This window comes from Antechinus flavipes, chromosome 4, assembly GCF_016432865.1.
Source record: "Antechinus flavipes isolate AdamAnt ecotype Samford, QLD, Australia chromosome 4, AdamAnt_v2, whole genome shotgun sequence".
NCBI classification, from domain to species: Eukaryota; Metazoa; Chordata; class Mammalia; order Dasyuromorphia; family Dasyuridae; genus Antechinus; species Antechinus flavipes.
In genome coordinates this window covers 298,007,304-298,033,591 of record NC_067401.1, presented here as the reverse complement: position 1 = coordinate 298,033,591, position 26,288 = coordinate 298,007,304, and the positions used below count along the sequence as shown (strand labels likewise).

At 32.9% G+C, this 26,288-nt stretch overlaps 1 protein-coding gene across 1 annotated transcript in view; it reads right to left on the bottom strand.

Moving 5' to 3' along the window:
- SLC35F1 (solute carrier family 35 member F1) overlaps positions 1-26,288 on the bottom strand; it is a 511,365-nt gene that overhangs the window by 186,146 nt on the left and 298,931 nt on the right. Inside the window, exon 2 of the mRNA XM_051997618.1 lies at positions 11,778-11,953. Coding sequence (XP_051853578.1) covers positions 11,778-11,953 — 176 coding nt within the window. The remainder of the gene's footprint in view (positions 1-11,777; positions 11,954-26,288) is intronic.

The window sequence follows — 26,288 nt, the reverse complement described above, 5'->3', positions numbered from 1 at the left end:
TATTTTATTTTCCTTCTCCAACCCTGGTCCTATACACATTCTTATAAGAATCTATTGCTAGCTCTTTTCAATTAAAAAGAGTGGGAGAAATATCAAAACTATACCTTCTAGTTATACAGAACTTTAAATTTTGCATATGTTTTACATATTTTATTTTATTTGAAGTAGGGAAGGGAGAAACCACCTTCCTGTTTCTCAATGAAATCAGAATAAGTGTGGCAAATTTAGTTGAAGAAGAAAGAAGGAGAAAGAGAAGAAGATGACAAAGATGAAGAAGAAAGAAGAAGAAGAAAAAGAAGAAGAAGAGAAAAAAGAAGAAGAGGTAGAAGTAGAAGAAGAAGAAAAAGAAAAAGAAGAAGTAGAAGTAGAAGAAGAAGAAGAAGAAGAAGAAGAAGAAGAAGAAGAAGAAGAAGAAGAAGAAGAAGAAGAAGAAGAAGAAGAGAAGAAGAAGAAGAAGAAGAAGAAGAAGAAGAAGAAGAAGAAGAAGAAGAAGAAGAAGAAGAAGAAGAAGAAGAAGAAGAAAAAGAGAGGAGGAGAAAGAGGAGAAGGAAGAGGAGAAGAAGGAGGAAGAGGAGGAGGAAGAGGAGAAGGAGAGAAAGAAAAAGAGGAGGAGGAAAGAAATAGCAGCAGCAGAGACAGGATCACTAGGATCTAAGGTAAATACAAGGCAATTCCAACTCTGCAAGAAAGAGGGGGAAAATAGTTGTTTGCTTCATGGGGGTTTTACTGCAAATCTAGTGAGATGCTTGAAACTTTATTTTGTAAGATGGGTGGCTGCTGAGTTCTGATTTAATGAAAACTTAGGGAAAGCAATTCAACTCACTGCAGGGACTGCTTTGTTCTTTCATTATGATTCGTTTTTAATGAGAAAGATGATTGTTTGGATAAACTCTATTCCTCTGAATTTTTACACTAATTACATACAAAGCACCAGTCTGGCAGAACGGGGCTTATCTCCTCCAGGCAATACAGTTATCATCTTGTAACCACCCTTCAAATCTCCCATATGAACATGGGTGCTACGTGCCAGGAATGGGTATTCCTGGGTGCCAGATCTCTACATGGATAGATGAATGCAGGAATTAGATTCAGGCATTAACAGTCAACATAGAAACCAGATGAAATAGGATGACCAAAATTCATTCCATGAAAGGGAACATCAGTTTCTATTAAGTATCTGACACAGAGAGTGATGGAGGGTTTGTTTTATAAGGAAAGAGTTGCCAGATTTCTTGTGTGGAGCCCAGATGATGTATCTCAAGGCATTACAAAATACCATAAAAGATAAGAGTCCCATACTAGTGTAAACTTCCTTCACTCTTTAAGGCATTCTTTGCTCTGAGTGACACTGAATATTGAAGGGGTGAAGATGTTGCTTCTTTAGAAAGGGATTTTTTAAACTTTTTCCACTTGCAAAACCTTTTCATCCAAGAAATTTGACCCTGGGGTATATGGGTATATAAAATAGGTATTAAAATCAAACATTAACTGATAATAAATCATAAAGAAATTTATTTTAAGACAACTTTTAGTACACATATAATTTTACAATGTATTAAAGATGCAAGCAAATTTGCATACTTGAAATGGGTGTGCTTGTTTATTCTTACATAAAGAATTAAATCTTGGTGGAATATTTGATACTCTTTACTGTTGCCAAATTTTTTGCAACCCCTCGTATTCAGTTACATGATTCCATGCGGAGTCATGACCCAGTTTAAGAAGCTTTGCTCTAGAGAAGTGTATATTTTATTTAAAAAACAAATACAGTTGTAAAATGTTATAAAATATCTACTTTTAGTTAGATCTGAGTTTAAAATTATATATATTTATCTAGTCCTGTTAACAATGTAGCTTTTTTAGCTTTGACTTTTTTTAAGAATATGAACACAATTACAGCTATCTCATCAGTTGTTTCATTTAATTATGAATAATAATATTAAAATATTAATAATAACAATAACTATAATTATAGCTGACATTCACATGGGGCTCAAAGGTTTATGAAGAACTTTCCATATAGTATACTTATGGGATCCTCACAACAACTTTTCAGGGTAGAAAATAAAATAGTGTTATTTCCATTTTACAGATAAGGCAACTGAGGATCGAAGATTTAATTGATTTGTTTAATATGGCTTGTAAGTGCTGGAAATAGAACTTAGTCTTGAGTCTTTGATAACCTTGGTGTATAGGAAAGAGCAATGGGTCTAGAATCATTAGATTTGGGTTCAAATCTCAGCATGGCTATAGATGTTCTTTGTGTGAATATGCTCAAGTCCTTTCATCTCTCTGAGCTTTAATTGCCTCCTGTATAAAATGGAAAGATTGGATTACATGATCTTCATTATTCCTTCTCATTCTAAAATTCTATGATGCTAAGACTTGTCTTTTTTTTTCCTTCTGCTTCATACTTGCTGATTCTCCCAATTCAATCTTTGGAATTAACGGGGTCTTTGGAGAACTGTATTCACTCTTTCAGTAAAACACTACAGTGTATAGTAGATAAAAACAAGGAAAGACAGCTCCCTAAAGCACTAATTGGTAATATAATTATATGTATTTTTTATCATGTATGTACTGTGGAAGAACCTCAGAACAGCCATTCCACTAAGCTGGACAAATATTACATTTTTTTGAAGTTCTCATGATTTTTATTTTATTTTTTAACATTCTGATAAGCCAAAAGAAAACAAGCTTTCAGAAAGCAATGCTTTCTTTTTCATATCCTATAAAGTGTATAATATGTTACCTTCCATTGTAATTGAATCAGTTTCTATGTTTTAACCAAAGAATGCAAGTTGAAAGCCATTTTCCTTTAGTAGGAAGAGAAAAGTATACAAGTATAAGAAAATATGAAACACTCACTGAAAAACAAATATCTCTCACCATCCTTCCATAATGATTTGTTTAAATAAACTACTATTAGTAGGTCCTTGATGCTCTCTCCAATGATTTTTTAGTTAAAAAAACAAACAAAAAACCATATGTGTGTGTGTGTGTGTGTGTGTGTGTGTGTGTGTGTGTGTGTGTATAGACAGTTACCTAAATAGGCTGCCTTTTTTGATAGGGGCAGGAATTCTTTTAATAACTGATGAGTTTTATTAATAGATTTTAAAATCAATTGTACTATAATAAAAAGGGTCAGCTGGAGAGTCACCCTAAAAAACGACTGGTTTTACACATACACACACACACACACACACACACACACACACACACACACACATCTGTGTCCAATGGTAGCCATTTCTAGGGTAGGAGGGAAGGAAGAGAAAAAGGAAAAAAAAGAAAATTACATGATAATTTTATTAGATGTTTAAAAACTTGCTATTGCAAATTATATATAATAGATTTCATATATATAATAGTTTCATGTACAATCTTCTTTCTTTCACCCTCCCTCCCCCATTCTACTATGTTACAGAAATGCTTGTTTTTATTTCTTACATTAAAAATAAAATAGAGAAAAATATTTAAAAAAACATACTTGAATGTAACAACTAATTAGATGGTTGTAATCAGGTTCCCAATCTTTACAAAAACAATGTAAGTATTACAATAGCTACATTGTTAAGAGGACTGGATAAATGTATATTTTATTGGACCTTAAACTCCAATCTAGCCAACAGTAGAAGAGGACTGGATAAATATATATTTTATTGTGTCACCTTAAACTCCAATCTAGCCAACAGTAGATATTTTGTAATACTTTACAACTGGATTAAAAAAAAATGTCTAGAGAACAGCCCACTGAGGTTGTAAATGCATTATTATCACCACCATTTTTACAAAAGAGGAAGAAGAGGTGAAAAATCTAAGTAATTAGCCAAGAACCAGGTATAGTAAATGGCAGAAGTGATATCTGAACTCAAGTTTTCTGATTCCAAGACCAGCCCTCTTTATTCCACATTGGAAACTGTCCAATACATTCCATCTAACACTGAAGATCATTCTTCTATATGGAAAATCATAGAAGTTTCTAATATACCATAATATTACCAAGAAAATACAAGGAAATTTTGTGTATCAATGATTATGAATAGAACTTTTTCTTTTCAGGGTAACTTTTAGAGGCTCTAATGAATATTACTTCATCAGTGTTAAATAAGTAACAGTAACATTTTCTTCCATATTCCCACAGGATTGATAATTCATCATTTACACTGGCAAAATGTTTACTTATTTTGATGACTCTCTAACCTTGGTCTAGATGATGAATTTATTGAAAGTTATCAAAAGGACATGGAAGTGAGCTGAAATTAGAGTATAGGGCTTTCCTCTACTGTAGGGATTCCTCACATAGAACCCAGAGAATCTTTTAGGAATGTATGAATAGATTTCAGGGGGTCCATAAGGAAAAAAAAATATCTTTACTTCATTTACCTCTAATTGAAATTTAGCATTTCCTTTACTTATTTGAAAATATTACTCTGAAAAGAAGTCCACAAGCTTCATTGACTCCCAAAGGACCCCACAACTCAAAAAATTAAGAATCTCTTCTTTATTGAGACAAGTTCTGGGAATTTTAAATCTGGCATTTAGTTCTCCCCCTGCCCCTACTGTTCTAGGCTCCATTTTTACCTCTTTCCTTTATTTCTCAAAACTTATTGAAATTACACTTTAAGATTAATTGACATTATGATAAGAGATAGAATCACAGAGGCAGATTGATCATCATGGTAATATGAGATCAATGAAAATATATTCATAATGCTTTTATTAGAAATCATTAAGATTTGGGAGATACAAGGTTTACATTCATGCCATTGCTCTGTTATTTATGTCTTCTACTTTGCTGAGTCTTGATGTTGTATATTTCGAATACTATTTAAATGTAAGCAGTTTTTATTAGGGAAAAAGTGCGTGAAGGAAACAGAGAAATATCCAATATTATGTAACATAAAATGCTTTAATATGTACATAGATAATGACAATTTAATTATGTCTCCAATCATTCTATAGCTCTCTAAAAGATGCTGTTTGAAGCTTTTTAATTAAAAATTTAATAATCACATCAATACAAGAAGCTGTTATATGATCACTTACATTAAAATTAGTAATTTAATGCATAACCTATAACAACATATATTAATACTATTTTTGTCATTGAGACAGTTAAGTGTATAAAGCCCTGGGCAGTTAGTCAGGTAGATCTGAGTTGAAAGGCAGCCTTAATAACCAACTATGTGATCCTGGGCAAGTCATAACTGCTGTCTGCCTCATTTTTATCAATTGTAAAAATGGGGATGATAATAATAGCATTTACCTCACGTGGTTATTGTAAGTATAATTTATCACAGTGTCTGGTATATAAATTCCTATATAAATGTTATTTTCATTACTATTATTATTATCATTATTGTTATTATTATTCTTTTGAAGCCCCTAAAAGGATCCATTAGTCATTTATTCTTATTTACTTTCCTCATACGATCATAATCAGTTTGTAGACCATAATTATTCTGCTTTGTTATTTTTAATTTACATTATCTCAGATGTATTTTCATGTGTTCCTCATTTGTTGATTTTAATTGAGCAATAGTACCTTATTTCCCATATTTTCCTTTGTTTCCTCTCATGATTTATTTTGTATAATCTTTTGTGATTGATTGGAATAATTTAATAGAAAATTGGATGCTAAGGGTCTCTGGATAGTAGCATTGTTCATTCTTCAGGTTGACTTCATTTGAAAAGAATACTTGCTTCACAGAGTATTGTTCTGGCACATGTTTATGATGAAAATGCATCTAAAAGGACTGTGAGGTAATAAAAAGGGTCATGGTTCAGAAAGAAGTATGTCAATTGAGCATGATAACAAGGAAATTTCTTATATTTCTCACAAACCCCTGCTATTTAACTTTCTTGAAAGACAACTAGTTAGTTCTGAGGCATAGAACTTCTAAGTTGCCTTGATGTAAATCTCCTTAGCTTTCCCCCTCATAAATGAGATGTTAATTAAGTTCCAAATAACAAACATCCAGTAAGCACTTACTCTGTACAAAACACTAAGCTAAACTGAAGATACAATCTTTGAAAAACAACATAGTTTTTTCCTTTTCTCTATGCCATAATGGATCCCTGGCACTGTCATATGATTCCCTGTGCTAACCTAAGGACCGTAGTCCTTCCCATCTGCTTGCAGATGGACCCTCTTGGGTTTTCTGAGCATTTATTTCAACATGGCTACAGAATTTTCTTTTCTAAGTTGTTTCTCTGAAAAATTAAAGGATAAGTTCTTTCAAGGCTGGAGCTGTCTAGCTCTTTCTACTTCTTATCCCAGTGCCTAACAATAAATGCTTTTATCATTCATGCCTTCATAAGGAGCTTATAACATAATAGGCAAGATACAACATGCTTACAGATAAGTATTAATATAAGGTAGTGGAGTAAGTATAAGAATAAGAACAGAATATTCAGGAATTTTTAAAAGTGGTAATATTTTCCAAATAGGAAGAACAAAGCAGGGAAATGGATCATGGAGGAGATAATACCTGAAGCAGACCATCAAGAAAAGGATTTCAACAAGTAAAAAAAGTTTAGGGAGTACACTAAAAACCTGGAGGGCAGCTTGTGTGGGAGAGTGTTCAGGCTTCCATCTAATAGACATCAACATTCTGATTGAAAATCTTTCTTATTTGGAGTGATAATGCCTGTAGGTCCTCTTTCATTATTATTTTTGAACACTCACTGGATAAAATTCATTTCTGATTTCTATCAGTATTATTCATTCTTATGGCCTTATCCTTTTTGTGTGTCCTTGTGAAATATGCAATGATTATTTCAATTCCTGTGTTTCAGGAATTTGCTGAGCTAAAAAATACATGTTGCATTCTTAAGATCATTCTCAGTAGAATGTTTTTTTATTTTACACTGGAAGAGCTTAGAAAAATGATTTTCATTGAAAAATCAAAACCTGAAGAACTGGTTATAATGAACATTTGTTACTGGTACTTTCATTATTAGTGTGCTGATATTCAGTAATGGAAACAATATCCTTTCCAAGAGCTCTATGTTGTAAAACAGTTGATCCTTTTTTTAGTACATTGTTACTTTGGTTATTGATCTCCTTTCTTACAGATCTCTGGATCTGACTTGAAAAAGGAAGTCAAAAGAATCAGTGACTTGTTTATTCTCTGCAAACTTAATCAGGCATCCTGAACTCAAATAGCAACCTCTCTGCCATTCAGGGAGTCCAACAAGAAGGTGCACATAAAAAAGGAGAGGAATAAAGGAAGAGAGAAGGAAGAAAGAAAGAAAGAGATGAGGAGGACAGGGGGTTAATGAAGGGGAAATATGGGTGGAGTATTTTGGAATATTTTTCATTAGAAGGTTCATCATTAACTATGATTATCCATGAAACAAAAGTGAGAGTGACTTTGAAATCTGCCAAAAGAAAAACAAAGAATAGCATTGTATGATGGGAAAAGTACTGTATTTGAAGCCCTGAGGTTAAAGGTAATGAACACTTAACCGGTTTTATATGAGGTGCTCAAACATTTTTCTCATTTGATGAAACCTTGTCTATGATTTGGTTTGAGACTTTGGCTTTTCTACTTATTGTAACTGTAAAAGGAAATTTATCTGAGACTCACTTTTCACATTTGTAAAACAAAGGAGTTGAACTAGATCAGAGTTGGACAAATTATGGTCTGAGACCATGAAACTCTATTTTTTTGTTAAAAATGTGAAAACTACTTAAGTCACAGTTTGCTGACTACCTGATTAATGAGGTTGTTTTTAACTATAAATCTTATTCTGCTTTGATTAGTAAATGTTTCCTGCTCACTTTCACCTTCACTTAGAGAGTTAAACAAACAGGCAAATCTATATTATCTCTATATAAAATATGTTTTATATATTCATAAATATGTATACTATACATCTACAGAAACAAGACTGTATTAAAATTAACGGAATTATTTCACTTTTAAAAAAATTTTATTTAATAATTACTTTATATTGACAGAATCCATGCCAGGGTAATTTTTTTTTTTACAACATTATCCTTTGCACTCGTTTCTGTTCCAATTTTTTTCCCCTTCCTCCCTCCACTCCCTCCCCTAGATGGCAAGCAGTCCTTTATATGTTGGATATGTTGCAGTATATCCTAGATACAATATATGTTTGCAGAACCGAACAGTGGAATTATTTCACTTTTAAAAATATGTGTTAACAGCACCTAAGGAGATTTCTCTATTGTGATATTTTAAATTATTGATGTCAGATGTTTAAATGGAAAGTATGAATACCTGTTTTATTCTAGACAAGAAACTTAGGCAAGTCATAGTTGATTTTAAAAACGTTGTCTTTCCACATCATTAGAAAAGCAAGATCTCCTTAAGAAGTTTTAGTTGCTCCTTATTGCCTTTAAGATTGGCATCCAAAGACCTTCACAATCTACTTCAAGCTTACCTTTCTAGGTTTATTGTACAGCCTGTGTTTGAATCAATCAATCAGTAAACATTTATTAAGCACCTACTATGTGCTAGGCTCTGTGTTAAGTGCTGAAGATATAAAAAAGAGGCAAAAAGTAGTCATTGACCTCAAAGAGCTTAAAAATCTAATGGAGGAGACAATATGAAGACAAATATATGAAAAGCAATATATACAGGAAATATACACACATATGATATATAATAAATACTTAATAGAGGGAAGGCATTTGAATTAAGATCATTTGGAGAAGACTTACTATAGAAAATAAGATTTAATCGGGACTTAAAGGAAACCAGGGTGGCCAGTAATCAGAATATAGAAGGGAAAACTTTCTAGGCATGAGGGTCAAACTGGCTTACTTGCTATTCTTTAATCATGATATTCCATTTTCTGTCAACATGCTTTTATACAAGCATTTCCTCGCTCCTCATCTCTGCCTCTTGCAAGTTCTTCATCTTTTTAAGGGTCAATTGAAAGTACCATCCCTACAAGAAGTCTTACCAGATCTCTGCATCTCTTAGCACAAATTACTTTGTATATTTTATATATATATATATTAGAATATATGTTTCTCCTTCTCAAGGAAAATGGAAGCTTACTGAGGATAGGCAATACTTTAACTTTGTCTTTACAACTCCTATGTCTAATGCACACAGTAATTAATTTCTTATTGAACTGAATGTGGCCCAAGACCTGTTCATTTTTCCTTTTTTTCATGATAACTCTACTTCTAATATTTATATACTTTTATATTCAGCTAGGAACCTCTCTCCCACTCCCCCACCCCTGCCTTCTCTCATCCCCAAATTTCCAAGGGTAAAAATAATCCCTAATAAAAGCTATTTATGAGAAGTTATTTAGGCATATCCAAGAGTTTGAGAAACTTCAGTTAATGAACTAAGTTGTTAGCAGAGAGGAAAAACCTATTCAAATTAATGCTTATTTGAACTTCATCCAGATTATCAAACTTTCTTCAAATTGCAACCTGAGCCTCATCTTGCTTTTCTTAGGAAAAAACATAACACAGTTCCTTTCTGAAGTTGATGCTTTTTCTGGAAAGCTATATTCATCCAATGTTTCTTCATGTGCTGCCAGCTAGGACTCTTGGAATTATAAGCCCATCTGGAGGGTGTCTGAGCCAACATGGCATTAGCCCCTAGCAAAAGAAGGACTAGATACACAACTTATAAGGTAGAAAATTCAGAGCAGATTATTGGTAGCAAAGAACCAATCTTGATGGTACATTAACAATGGAGGAAATAAAGCATTAGTAGGAAACTGGACTGGAAACAAGTGAACACTCATCCAAGATGTATTTGGTAGATGAATTTAGTTTAAACTCTTGAATTAAACTTTTGGTGAGATTTCATAAAACATCTCTTTATCACCATTTGGGCTCTTCTTACATTATAGCTGGGTGTAAACATATACACGCTATAAAAAAGGTGATTAGATGAATTTGAAGCTTTGTCTTATTTATAATATATATGTAAATATATGTAGTGTATGTATACCACATATGTAACATGCAATATGCATGTAATATACATTCCAATATACATGTAATTATAATTTTATATGTGTAATATGTATTGCATGTAACATAATATGTATATATGTAAAATACAGTAATGTATTATATAATATATATACAAATAATTTATAATATACAATAATGTAAATTGTAACACAATAATGTATACCACATATATAATAATAATGTATATATAACATATAACATGCATATGTAAGTATATATGAATATAAATATATGTAAATATACTTTTATGAATTTATATATAAAATATAAAGCAATAGAAAATATGATATTAAATAGAAATATGAACTATGTTAATATAATGTTTTTGCATAAATTATATTTAAATATTTATGTCTATTCTCCTGATTTTCTGTCTACCTGCTAATTTATCTATTATTTTTGTCCATTAATCCACCTATCCATCATCCATCCATTTATCTGGCTAATCAGGTTATCCAGATAATGTGTAGAAGTTGGAAGTAGAGAATCTTAAGAATGCTTGTGCTACTGCTATAGCCACCTCTGAAGAATGTGGATAACATGAAGCCATAAAAGAGGGGTCAGAATAGGAGGATTTGGGAGGCAATAAAAATAAAATAATTCAGTTCAATAAAGATTTTTAATGATTGGGTAGATACATGGTACTAGGGACACAGAGATTTAAGAATGCTACAATCACTGCCTTCAAGAAGTTTACCCTCTTTTTGAGGATGTGGAATAGAATATGTACCATGATAAGTCTAATATAGGGAAGAACATGATGAAAGTAAAGGAGAAAACTGACAAAGGCGCTAGACATCTAGTAAATATCTGCTGCAGAAAATGAATCATCCTGACTCCAGAATTTGACACTCCATCTACTGTGTCACTCAACAATTCTAGCTAATTTCACATTCTAAAAAAATTAAAATATATTTAATTATTAAATATTAATTTTTTCATTTAAAAAAGTTTTAAAAGCAAAAACATTCTTAGTTCATGAGCTGAACAAAAACAAAATTAAATCAAATATATCCACAAAAAAGTGGGATAGATTTGGCTAGCAGATTGCAGTTTTCTGACTGCTGTACTACAGCAGTAAAATCCCACTTCTATTCCTCCCCTAAAAAAATTAAATACCACCCTCCAAATCTGTACATGTGCATACAGATACATATACAAATAGATGTTAAATATAATAGTGCATGTATAATTTACTTAGAGGTGTAACTGTAAAACAATATACATAATCACGTACATGTCTCAATTTATTTTTAAAACATTTATTTAGTTGCCTTAAAACAAATTTTTGCTGATGATTGCTTTTAAAATGTCAATGGAAACCACTGGAAACCATGCAATTCCCCTGTAGATCACAAGTTCCCCTGAATGAAGAGATATGGTTAGGACAGGTGTTTTGTGTCTCCTTATTTGTATACAAATGCAAACAAATTTGTATACAAATATTTGCCCAGGCATATCAATGAGAACTTCCACAAAGAATCAGGAAGAAGCATTAGGAATATTTAAAGAATCACAGAGTGAGTGATATTACAATTCGGCTTACTCATGCTTTTCTTCCCTCTGCTGAATCCTCAATATTCATGCTCTATTATGATTTATTCATTCATTTAGTTTGCTGCATCATCACAAAATGAGAAAAGAAAGAATTTGGGACTCTGACTTGTTCTGCTGATATTCAAAATAATAATGTAACAGTACAGGAATACCTTAACCCTTATCATCTTAATTCTAGCTATTTCTTAAAATGTAACCCAGCTAATGCCCATGACGTATGACCCCCAAATTATCAACTTACCTTGTCTGACAGCTAGTGTTGTAGTGTAGACCAAGAAGAGGAGGATGTAATTAAGGAAACTCTGAAAAACTGGAGTGTTGGCGTGAAAATCATCAGACAGGTACTTGCTGGTTAGACCAATGCCACAGATAAGAAGGGATAACACCTGTCCGAGGGCCACAGAGATCATCATTTCTCTGAGGAAAAGGAGAAATACAAAAGAAGTCAGTGGTCAGCTCATAGGAGGGAGGAAGTTCTTATCATCTTCTAAACAAATAGAATTCAAGTAAAACTAGGGAATTGTCCAGGACCTCTTGAAATAAGAGAAACTATCAAATTCTTTGGTGCTATTCTTTATTCCAGCAACATCATGGCAGATGCAAGGAAATAAAATATTTGCTATAGATTCAATTCAGCAAACACTTTAAAGGGCTGAACATATGTATAGTATTATGCCAGTTGCTGAGGATACAAAGACTTAAATGAAATTATGCTTGCTATTATAGAACTTACCTACTAAGGAAGAAAGCTATAGTTATAGCAAATACAGCAAATAAACAGCATAAAAGGAAAACCAAGGAAAGAAAACAGTTGGATAAAAATTTACAATGAACACAAACCTGCTTAGATGGATACCAGAAAATCCAAAGGGCTCAAAGTTATTACCATAATTTGTGTGTCAGGAGTTACACTGATGTAGTTAAAATGTTTTTGTTGCCTACTTAGCATTCCACTTTTAAGGCATCACATCACAAAATTATTGTTATCTTTATAAGAAATTCCATGACTGAAGGGAATTTTTAAAAATGTAAAGTGGATATGCTATTAATTACTATTAGGTATATTAGTTCACATGTATATTTACTGGTCCCAGAGGTCTTTATAGCTTAAGTCATAGTCAAGAAGTTATGTTTGAAAGAGCCAAAAGGAATGCTAGACCAGCAAAGAAATAAAGATGAGAAGTTGTTTTTTTAGCTGCTAATCCATGGCTAAATTTTGCTTTGATCAAGTAAATGCCCCTTGTATCTTTCAAAGAACATATTTTGACATATTTTCTCTCTATGTATTTATCCTCATCTTTCAGGAGATGTATAGGTTTGAGACTATTTTATTATCATTGCTAAAATATCAGTGAAAATTGGGCATAGAGATAGCAAGGTATAACAGATAAGATTCATAAATTTGGAGTCAGGAAAATGTGGTTACAAATTTTTTCTTAGACACTAGTCTTGTGGCTCTGAGCAAGATACTTGCCCTTTATGGGCCTCAGCTTCTACATCTATAAAGTGAGAGGAGATAGACCGATACTTCTAAGGTCATAAGGTTCCTTCCAGTTTGCATTCTAAAATCAAAATCATATATCAATCCATATTTAATACCATTTATAGGTTCCTATGAAACCTATAATTTTTACATAAATGAGTTGTGATTTTAGAATATTAATATTAAAATTTTAGAAGATTAAGAATACAAAGATCCTTCTCAAAGAGCCATCTTGACTTCTGGTGTCATTTTCACCCTAGTAGCCGAGATACAGTCAACCCAGTCTGTAAATTCTCAAATGATGACATTGTGACATTTTACTGTGACATAAGCAAAAATGAATGACAGTATAAAAGATTTTTTAACTCAGAGACCTGAAGTTTAGATTCCTTTTCTAGTTTTGGGGTGGCAGGGTCAGATTATAGAGGGTCCTGACTATCAGAATAAAATATTTGAACTTAGTTTAATGGGCAAAAGGGAGCTAGTAAAGGTTTTTACATAAAATATAACAATAATGGATCAAATACATTTAAAGGAAATACACAGGAAAGATAAATAGTACAAACAATTAGGAAGTCTACTAAGCCAGACAGTTAGTTGATATCTTACTCTGAGACTCAAATGCAAAGTGCAGAAGAACTGGGTTCAAATTTTTCCTTAGACATTTATCAGAAGGGTGATTCTGTATAAATCATTTATTTAAGCCTTTTATAGCCTGATTCCTCAAGTATAAAGAAAGAGAGAATAATACTACCTTTTTCATGATGTTTCTGTAAGCATCAAATGAAAAACAAAACAAAACAAAACAGATATGTAAAGAACTTTGCAAATCTTAAAGATAATAATAAAGACTATGATAACAATCCTTATAATTTGCAATTCAAGGATACAGTACTAATTATGGTGCTGAATAAGGTCACTGGAAGTGAGAATGTAAAACAAGTATAAAAAGAATCTTTGCTATAGTGACAGGAATATATGACTGTCCTCTTTAGAAAAGGAATGAGTTACAAAGGCATTTTAAGGGAAAAGCCAACAAAACTATTGTACCTGTTTAAGTGTGGGGAGAAGAGTGAGAAGGCAAAGATTACATGGAGCTAGTAAAACTAGACAATTGGGGGAAAAGTAGAAAAAAGAAGTCAGAAGGAAAGGTGAGGATAACCAGAGTTGGAAGATGAAAGATTACTTTTAGATATGATTTGTTGCTGGTAGAATAGTCAAGTTGAAAGTTTTAGCAAGGAGGACATGTGGGAGAGAGCTGGAAGAATATAGATATGGAGCTTGTTCACATAGAGATAATAGTTGATAAAAGTAGATATAATAGCTGTGGTATTAAATAAGATATCCAATGGAGAGATTGGAGCAAGAGAGATGTCAGAAAATAAGATCAAGAAGAGATCAGAAAGGGAGCAAATGAAGGAGGATGAAGAACTAGATAGAAAAATCTGGGAAGAAAGCTTTTCTAGAAGGATGGGATGGCCAAAAGTCACATACTGATGATAAGTCATGGGGGATGAGGATTTAAATAAGGTCACTGAGTGTGGCTATGTAGCCATTATTAGTGATCTTGGATAGAATGGTTTTCCTAGTGTTGTGGGGGCATAAATCCTGCAAGAATTTAAGAAGTTGAAAGAGTGGAAGACTACTTTTAAGATTCTGTCTCCAGATAATTCAAGAAAATATAATCTAGTCCCAACAAGCATTCATTGTGTCTACTATGTGCCAGACATTGTACCAGCTGCCAGGATAGTAAGACAAAATGAAAAACAATTTCAGTAATCGATATTCTTAAAAGGTTGGGAAAAGCAAGCAATGAAAGTCAAATCAAATATGTCTTCTGTGAAGGAGCTTATCTTTTTGCCAGATAGAATTCCATAGTTCTTTGCCCACAAATTAAAATGAGTCAGTATTTGTTATTCTCAACACAAGTACACACAACTCCTACACAGCTCATTATTTGATCACTTCAGAGGAATGGTACCCATCAGCAGAAGCAAATGGCTCACTTAATTAGCTTGGGTTTCTAGAATTACCAGGGCCAAAATTGGTCACACACCTCCAAGTGCTATAGGATTTCACAGTGGGAAGAGAGATTATTGTGATCTGGAGTATTTGTGGAAGTCTTCATAGAGAAAGTGGACCTTAGGCTAGAACCTGAATAATATTATATCCATATGTTTTTTTTTTGAAAATCAACATGACCTAGTGGATAGAATACTAGATCTGAAACTAATATGACCTGGGGTCAAAGGCTGCCTCTGATGCACTAAAAATGTATGGTCACAAGCAAATCTCTTAATTTTTACAGACTCATCTAATCTATAAAATGGAAATAGCTAATATTTAAAATTATCATCTCATTTGAATCTTATAACAACTCTTGGAGGTAGGTGTTATTATTCCTATTTTACAGATGAGGAAACTGAAGTAAAAATCTTAAGAAACTTGCCCAGGATCACATAGCTAGTGAATATCCAAGGCTGGATTTGAACTCAGGTCGTTTTGATGCTAAGCTCAGTGCTCTATCTACTGCCCTCTTATATACCTGTAGCACCCTCATCATAGGGGTTTGTTGTTAGATTCAAAAGAGAAATGTATATAAGACCCTAAAAATTTCATATTCATAATCATTATTATGATGATAAATTGTTAAAGCAGAGTATGGAGGACATTACAGATGGGAATACTAGGAACAAACATCCAGAAGCAGGACTATATGAACTCTTTTCAGGGGGAAGGAAAGCAAAAAATCAAATGAATTTTTTGTAGGTACAAAACACCAACTTAAAGAAGGTTACAGACAACCTTTAATTCTGATCAGTCTCTCATATGTTACCCAAATATGTGAAAAGTTAGTGATTTTGTCAGGATGTGGGAAATCTATATGTCAACACCAACTGCAACTCTTTTATGACTTAATAGAGAACTCTTAGGAAGTTGCCTCTAAATTGCGGAAAGAGTGTTGATCTATGCTGTTGGTGGAGGAAGCTTCTTTATGGGAAATACATTATAAAGCAATGAAATCACACATCTACATCCTAACATTTTAGCACATTAAGTTAAAATACTAATAAAATCACTTTGATTTCATGTATTGTATTGAACAAAAGCATAAGTACAAGAATGAGGTAACACTGGGTAAGCAAAGTGCTTTTTTTTTTAATAGATGGTGGTTACTTCCTAATTGGTGTGGGCACTAACTTGTTCAATGCACTTTAAAACTAAAACAAAAAAAAATCTTCCAGTCACAAATAATTTGCTGTCAAATTGAGCTGGCAAGGAGATAAGACTTTGCTTTGCCAAAAAGACCATCTGCCCTCCCAACCACAGTAAAAAGGGATACTTTCCTCTTGGCCTGGATGATGGATTCCCAGAAATATAATGGAAGAGATGGGGTAAAGATGGCCCTAAGAAGCCATGCAGCCTGTCTCATTTAGAAATACTCTTCCTGAGGTCTCTATCTCTGTCTCTTTAACAACTGGGAAACCACAAGTCTCTTCTTGAATCCTCAGTCAAACCAAATCTTCTGTATTCAATTTTCTGTTTTTAATTAGTGACCATGTCATTCAACTGTGACTGGTGTAATTTGATAGCAAATACAAATTAAGGGTTTATCTGCCTTGTAAAGAACAAAATGCATAAAACAAGAAGAGATGCAGAAAGCTGTTTATTAGAGTTTTTCTTTCCTTTCAAAATCCACCATATTTTAGAAATCTCTCCACTGTAGTCACTGTCAATTCTCCAACTGATTCTCCAGTCTCTGTAGCCCATGGGAGAAGCATCTAATATGTTTTGCTGTTCTTTTTTTCTCTTGGTCTTCTCCTCTCTTCTCAGCTAAATCAATCCCCTTTAGAACTTATGAAAATCTCTTTCAGTATGGCCAAATATACTGGCAGTCTTTTGGATATTATGTCATAAGAGCTCTGATAATAGAATATTCCTTATTTGGGGGGATCAGAATCACATTCAGGAGATGGACTTGTGAGCAACCCCTCATCAACGTAGAGTGCATTAAAAATAGGAGATATTACAAAACTCCAAAGAAATGGAGATTTGAGAGATAAGTGCATGTGCATGTTGTCCATACACACACACACACACACACACACACACACACACACATATGCATGTATATATAATAGGTAAATTCAAGATACATTCTCGACCTTAGTAAATGTGAATGTCTTATACTGTTTTGTGCGAAAATGTGATAAAAATGAATATATACCAGTGCAGATCATTTTCTTCACAGTCCATTATCGAGCATCTTTCTAGCATTTAACTAGCTATCTAGAACAGTGCTGGCTGATTTGGGACTATAAATGAAATATGAAAGCTAGTAGCTGCCCACCTAGAAATATTATGTGATTCCTACCATGATTTTTACTCATGCTGATCATGTTCAAATGTAGAAAACCAAATTAGTAAATGTGACCAAAACTAAAAAGGAAAGGACATCTGACCCAAGCATGAGATAAAATAAGTTGATAACAAATATGAACAAGGAATTAGGAAATATTTAATAATAAGGAAAATTTAGGGACAGAAAACAGGGGGCATTGGAAACTGTAATGTTATTAGTGTTATCTTACAATAGGTTATCATTCACTCCACATTGTTTCCAACTCTGACACACTGCTTTCATGCAAGCATTCAGTTACACAAGGAGCCGGGAAAACCTGGGTCAAAATCCAACTTGGGATAATTACTCTTTGTTATAACTATAGGTAAGTCCATTTCATCTCCCTAATTCTTAATTTTTTCATCTGCAAAATGGAAAGAATATTATTCACATCATATATATAGTCCATTGCATATTAAGCTTTCTGAGAGTGAGGACTATTTGATTTTCTTGCTATTCCTAGTTCCTAATACATATAGTATCTGGCACATATTCCATTCTTAATAAATGCCTGTTGACGACTGTTCCATCTCACAGAGTTATTGTGAGGCTTAAATGGAATAATGTATATAAAGCATTTTTGCAAACTTAAAGCACTATTATAAAATCTTATTTTTATTTAATTCTCTTCATTTTTATGGGATTCACATAGATATAATGCTAGGATAAGTTACTTATTAATCCAATATTTTAGAATTTTTCATTTATATTAACTCTTCCAAAAGATGTCTAAAAAATACATTTTGTGATTGAACTAAAGTAATATATTAGGATATAAGTTCATGCTCTCTAGGATGTTCACTGAGAAAAGCTTTGGTATAACTCCAACAACAGACAGGACAATAGGTATCATATTCTATTTCCTATATAATTTTTATCTCCTCTGTGAGGTCTACATATCTTAAAACTTGTTTTGAATACTTTAAAGATTGAGTATTTAGTATAATGGTATGTTTTGGAAACATTGTTCTTCAGCTTTCAGTGATCAGTTTTATGTCTGGATATTAAAAGAAATAGTTTGATCCATGATAATGTCCAGTTTGGGTAAAAATTATTGACTGGTTTCTCCAGGATATTATGAGGTATTTATTTGTAATTAGGAGATTTGTTATCTTTCAGTACATAAAATACAGAGAGCTTCTGATTTATAATTCCAGTCACCAGATCATGTCTTACTAGGGATTTGGTAGGTACAATTTAAAAATATAATTTGCATAGCTTATGCTCCTGCAGGTGCTACAGCCCTAATTACTGCAAATCCAGAAAAAAAATTTCTTGTCACCCAAGTCTTTGGCACTGTCAAATGGTTCAACATAAGAAATTGATGTGATCTTATTAGTGGAAATGGCATTAAAGATGAAACATTACCATCTGCTTTGTTCTTGCATCCTGAGGATCACAGAACCTTTCCATCTGACTTGCTGCCTGAGATCCTTGAAAACAGGGATTGTCTTTTCTGTTTTCTTAGTGCTTAGCACTTAAACATACTTAATATATGTGGTTTTTTCCATCTTTCATCCTTGTATAAGGAAATTAAGTTCAGATTCTTTAAGGACAATTAAGCTCTGAGAGTGGTAACCTGGTCCTGAATTACCATCAAAATTCCTCCTTTTCCAAAAACAAATTATTATGACTCAGCTATTTGTTCAATTCTTTGGTATCATCACATTGTTGGCTGATTTCATACAGTTACTGTCCATGGAAGTCTTTTTTTATTCCATTATTGTATCTCAGTCATTTCATAGACTGCCTCTGCAGGGAAAACTCTTTTGAGTACATTAGAATAACAAATAGTATATAACTGTCATAAGACTTTAATATTGCTTGGTAAAGAGATGCCTACTTATTCCAAAAGTATTTCTGCAGACTTTTGATTTTTTAATCCTTTACTTTAAGAAATATCAATCCTGTTTTCAAATTTTGTTGAGGAAGTTTTAATCTTTCTGTAACTGTTTAGGGTGATGAGCCTTGTGTTTTGTTAATATTGTATAGATTTTTTTGTCCAAATCTGTTATGAACTATTTTGTAATCCTAAAAGCATACATTGCATTCAGTATTGTTTAGGTTTGACTTCAAAATACACATCTCTTATAGTTTTCTCCTTAATATCTTTATGTTAATGTGTCTTCATGCTTATTATAGTTGCTATTTTTATTTTTATAAATTCTAAGATATATTAGATTCTACAGATCTTGAAGGATTATAGAAAAGGTATCTTTGAAGGCTCTAAAAACACAACCCTTGCTCTCACACACACACACAAAGTTGACTATCAATACAAGTTTCATCAATTTCTGTGGTCAAAATTTGTCATCTAACTATGAGTTGTTGGAAGGCTAATACATTTTGCTAGAGAGGATTCATAGAGAAAGTGACATAATGTGTGTCCTAAGTGGTAAGCTGATGACAAGAGGAGGATATTCTGGATGGTAGATATGACATGAGCAAATACATGCTATCAAAAAGTAGAATCCACTCAAAGGAAAATAAACATCTTTCTACTTTAGTGAAGGGCTCATATTGGGGGGTAGTGAAAAAACAGTAAAAATTAAAGCTGGAAATGTAGGTGGAGACCCTATGATAAAGGCTTTCAATGCAAGCCCGAAGAGGTCATGCTTTATTCTACAGGTAAAAGAGTCTATTGAAGACTTTTAATGAACAATGAAATCAAAGTAATATTTTTTGGAAGATGAATCTGGTAGTTCTAAGGATGAATTTATTTCCCAGGCTGAATTGTATAGAGTAAAAGTCTAGTTATTAATTTTGTACTTCTTGTAAATGTAGCATATAGTAGAAACTGCTATCGATAAAAAAGGAATATGAAGTGGTTGTTACCCTAAATATATGGATGACAAATTCACAAAGGAATATCACTCTCTACTGATGATCCTTGGTCTCTAATTCTGCCAATCCACTACCACAATAGAGATGGTGTTGTATATCTTTTTCAGTATAAAAAAGCAATTCACAAACATTATCAATCATACTCTTACCTCCTTTTAGCTAATACTCAGTAACACACTGCTAAAACGATAGAAATGACTGCTAGTTAAAGTGTACCTGCTTGACTAGCATTTTTTATTTTTCTTGGGACTAGTTTCCCTTTCTGTGCCAATGGGAAGATTTTCTCAAAGTACTAGTTCTAAGTCTTGACAACTGAATGAACTTCTGCATGATAGTTTTTTAAATATGTCATCATTCTGAATTATAGACGAACAGTTCTGCCAAAGCATTTTCATTCTGCTGTGCAGTCCCAGGAAGACACTATTAGCCCTGAGGAATTTGGATAAATATCAGTCTGGTAGGTTGTAATGAATTTAATTTCATAAAAGTCAGCAAGATTTAAAATAGTCTTTCTTGAAATATTCCTTGAAATATCATTTTGTGGGATTCCCTCATTCAAAAGTTAATCCATTGATCTCTAAAAGATGTTTTATTTATTAAAGGTGATAATGTGCACGGGTTTAAATAGATTAAAAAAATAAAATTGTCTATTTTGTCACCAAGATAATCCACTTCAACAAATTTAACCTTTCACTATTTCAGTCTTCTAGAATTAATGCATTGGGACACAGCTTAGATGACCAGATTTGTGCCAAGGTACTAAAATCTGGAAGATGCTGACAGGATTAATATTCCTTCAGCAAATTAAAACAATTGAGTTTGGCACCCAAGTAGCAAGAATACTTAGTTAAGAGAGATAACTGTAGTGGTACAGTGGATAAATTGTTGGATTTGTAGTCTGGAAGACTTGAATTCAAATACTAGTGTGTGGCACATAGTAGTAACTTAATAAAAGCTTGTTCCCTATAGTTGACCCCATTTTCTATTTTGTCAACCCCAATTTCCTTTTTCCTAGCTTAATAGTATTTTATTTTTCCCAATTATATGTAAAGATAGTTTTCAATATTCACTTTTATAAGATTTTTGCACTCCAATTTTTTTCTCTTTCTCTTCCTTCCTTTCTTTTCCAAGACAGCAGGCAATCTGATACAGGTTATATATGTACAATCACTTAAAATATATTTCTATATTAATCATTTTGAAAAAAATCAAAACAAAAGGAAAAAACCATGAGAAAGAAAAAACAAAAATGTGAAAATAATGTGCTTTAATCTGCATTCAATTTCTATAGTTCTTTCTCAAGATATGGATAGAATTTTCCATCACAAATCTATTAGAATTGTCTTGGATCATTGCATTGCTGAGAAGAGCTAAGTCTGTCACAGTTGATCATCACATAATCTTGCTGTTACTGTATACAACGTTGCCTGGTTCTGCTCACTTCAGTGAGCATCAATTCATGTAAAATTTTCCAGGCTTTTCTGAAATCATCAAGCTTCATTTCTCAATTAAACTAAAAAATATGATCTCTTTTAGGCTCAATAAGGTTAAAAGTGTGGTTGAAAGTGAATGATTGTATTACACATATAGCTGGCCCCTAGCAATCTATTTGTAACCACTCTAACCAGGGACATCTATTTATTGTCAGTAAACATTGACCAGCTTAAGCTGATAATTTTCCTACCTCTGTTTCTCTTTATACAATCAGGGAAACTCTGACATCCCCTAGGTGGAATGATTTGTTGGAGATCAAATTGGTTGGTTCTGCTCTACCAGCCAAGATTACAGGAAGCAGATGAATTCTATAAAACAATTAACTTCCCTTAATTGTTCACACCTGAATAATTCATACCTGAAGGCCAATCCACTTTTCCCAGCTGTAGCCAATTGTAACATTCCCCAACCAACCAGAATTCCTCCTTTACTGCATATAAATAAAAAATGTCTTTCTCTTTTCATGGGATTGCTGATCTTACAGAGTAGGATAATTTGACCTGTTTTGTCAGTTATATGTATCACTGTTAATCAACTAATCATGCTTGTAGAATTACCTTAGTTTTACTTTTATTGTGTTATCTCACAGAAGATCTCACAGAAGTTGTGGGGATTAAATAAAATGACAAGTGCTTTGCCAGCCTTAAAACACCACATAAATGCTGCCTATTAAAAATAATAATAAAATAGGAAGGAATAATATAATAATACAAATAATAAATGAAATAGGAAGGAAGAAATGTAATATTTATGCTTCCATAACCATCTCTCCTTTCTTCTCCTCTTCCCCTCCAATAGCTGCACACATTCCAAATAGGCCTTGGATCAGCTTGCTTCCTCCTCTGGCACTAGTTTTTGCTGTATTAACCTTTCAATGTGCCATATGGCTTTGTGGCCTGAAGTTTTTCCTTGAAACCTCATCACTCCAGGTCCACTAAATTTGTCTTGAAAAGTTAAATTGATGGCCACTTTTCATTTTCTTGTCCTAGGATCATAGTTTGGCGTTTATTATCTCAGGTGCTAGAATTAAGAGTTAATGCTTTTGCATTAATTCTGTTTTCTAAAATTCTAGGACAATGTGTTTGTCAATGAGGTTTGTGGGGAGGAGGCAATGGAGAAGTAACAGATAAAACATAAATCAGCATCAAATAATAGTGTTTTCTTCATCTTGTCCCAAAACTTTATCATAGTGGGATGAAAAGAATCATTACTAACTTTATGATATATATATAGATATATCTATATATGTATATATCTATATATATATCTATAGATATATCTATATATCTATATATCTATATCTATATATATCTCTATATATATCTATATCTATATATATAAAATAGGGAGCTGGGATGTAGTGAAACAACTGTTCTATCAACTAGGAAGCTGGATTTTGTGCTCTAGCTCTACCACTAAGTAGTAGCATGCCCTTGAATATCATTTCACATCTCTTTGCACTTCAGCGTTTCTATTATATAATGATATGCCCTAAAGATCTTTATTTTCCTGGCATATAATAAGAGCATAATAGATGCATGTTCACTCATTTTCCCATTTATTCAAAGGTCCTTTATGTTTTTAACTTTCCTGTACTCTACTCTGCTATTTAAAAAATACATCTTTTTTTTTTTATTTCATGTGCAATTCTTTAAAATTTTATTTTAAATCTCAGCTTCTATTTCTTTTCTTTTCTTTCTTTTTTCTTTATTCCTAGATAAATCATCAGATAACTGGCTCAGAAAATGAGTTTTTAGCAATGGTCTTTCTTCTTGTTTGTTTGTTGTTTGTCCTTTACTCCCTCAAAGGACCATGACATCAGGGAGGTGATGCCATGACATGCAAGTGAATTGTAATTAAGTAAGGGAGGGCTGTGCAAAGTCACCAGACTCACTTTCTCCTCCAGGGCCATATGACTCTAATGGCAAGATATAGATCAGGATGCCTGGAGATGTCCCTAGATGCAGTGGCAGAACTTAGTCTTTTTAAGGTAAGGTCTTTAACAGGTGTTAATTTGACTAAGGCAATGCCCCTTCAGTGATTAAGGCTGGATAAGAAATAAGGTTAAGAATGGCCTCTTTTACCTAGTTAAAAAATCATTCTATGAGGGGAAAACCCTCAGGATTTTTGCCTGAAACAGAAATAATTGCTATTTACATTCACTGAGCCAAATAGGACCCAAACTATGCCCAAGGGGAGGTTGGCATGGGGTGTACTCTTTGCCAATTAATGAGGTAGTTGTCTGATATTATAGAATTTTAAATATAGAAGTAATATTAGAAATCATCTAGTCTAACCCTTTTGATTTATAAATGAGCCTTAGGACCAGGAATGTTAAGAACCTTAATGTTAAACATCCAATAAGTATCTTATGTAATAGTCATGACTAAATGACCTATTCCAAGCAAAATAGCTTACTCTGAAAATGAAAGTTTATAATAACATATCAGAGAGAGACCAGTATCAGAGAAGCCAAATCAGAAAGATTTAGGTTCAAGTTTCACCACTGACCCATTCTCCTTATGTAACCACAGGCAAATTAAGCATATCATTGGGTCTCAGATAAGTCTCCAAGACTATCATTTGAAAACCAATTGCATATTCAAATCAATAGAGAGAGTTTTCTTACCAGGCATTGCCTATACTTGATACAATCATAGACCCAGACCGAAAAAAGGAGGAATGTTTATAACAAAGACATAGCTAATTTTGCATTATACTTACAATTTTCATTTCACATTACTATGGTACTACTATTCAGAGTTCACTTGGTAGGAAGTAAGCTAGCTGTGAAGTTTAATAAAAGTCTATTCTATGTCAGTGGAGAGTAATTTATGATTTTTTAAAATGGCAAGCACTAGATATCATGGAAAGGGCAACTCCAACTCCTGAATAAGAACCAAGTAATCCATTACTTGAATTCAGAATTTCTGTGTGAGCAGTGGCTGTGTGTAAATATCCCTTTGCTCTTATGCATCTGTAGAATGTTAAATGATGAATTGGATAAATGAATTACTTCATTTCTTTTACTTGTTTGACAGCTATTTTTTCAAAAGATGAAACTGGTGTGACTTGGAATAGAGAAGCTGATCCTTACAAATTAATATCAGTTATTCTTGGTACAAATGTGGCTCCAACGAACCTATTCTATATTCCAATGAACATATCCATATTCCAAAAGAGTCTCAACAAAACAAAATCCTTTACTGAAACATAATGCTTCACAAAAGATATGCAAATCAGGGTGCAGCATTTGGAGTTTATCCTTCTGGATGGAAGCCCCATAGTACAAATCCCAACTTTTGCCTCCATAACCAGACTATAAAATAGATAGAAAAAACAATTAGCTTATACCTCTGATTTGGATTCAAGTCATACATTATTGATTGTACACGAGGGAAGACACTGCATTTTATATAACTTTTGAATATCAAGTTGGTGCTTTATTCTAAAATTTCAAAAGAATGAGAAGTAAAATTTGGTTTTACCTAAAATTCAGAACTTTCACTAATATGATAGAAAGCTAATAAAGTTAGTAGGATAGGAAAGGAAGTAACCACCCTATTTGTAGGTTGCTGACTACCCTGCATGGGGCAATTAATTCAGAAGGCAGAATATACAATCATTAGAATTTCAGATAGTGGTCACAAAAGGGGGGATAAAGTTCATACTCTCCAAGTACTAACAGGGAAAAAGAATAGCTTCACTTTCATGATCCTCATATATTTTTTTTACAATGCTTAGCTACCTCCTCAATTATCTTTCTTGATTATCCCCAAATGATGTTTCATATACTAAAGTTTCTTGAAGGAATTTGATTGTGTAAATACCTTTCTATACTTATTCTACCTGACTACTCTTCATGTTCTACAAAGTTCAGCCAACCTGGACTATTTCATGCTGCCACTTAACAACCATTCTTAACTTAAGTGACTTAGTTGCACATTTGAAACTGTATTTGAATCCAAATTTCCAAATTTTCTCTAATAATATCCAGTTGAATAGTGGTTCACAAAACATCATTGTTAAGATTTTCCACATAGTCTGTGATTGGCCTCTTGTACTATACAAAAAACTAGGGATAAATGTAGAAAGAAAAAAATACTTTGCCATGTTTTTATCCAGAGTGTTGAAATCAAAGGATCTTTGAAGGATTTTTCCTTGATGCCTCATCAAAATCAGTATTACTTATCATCCATTCCTCCTCTAACATCCTAATTTGAAATTTTATCAGAATATGGAAATATCCCATGTTTTTTGAAAACTTTAACAGCAGAATGTAGGTTCCAAAATGCTCTTCCTATCTTTGGCTAGCTTGAGGATAGACCTAGCTATGAAAGCCAAAACTACAGTAAGGTTGGCAGAAATTTCTACACAGAGCAGTGATAGGTTTTGTTCCTTCAGCACATAGAAATAACCTAAAATTAGCACCTAGTTAATAAAAACATTAAGTTAAAATATGAAAGTACTAGATAGCTCCAATAAGTAGACACACCTTATATTAATTTTTCCTTATTTGGCTCTGTCCC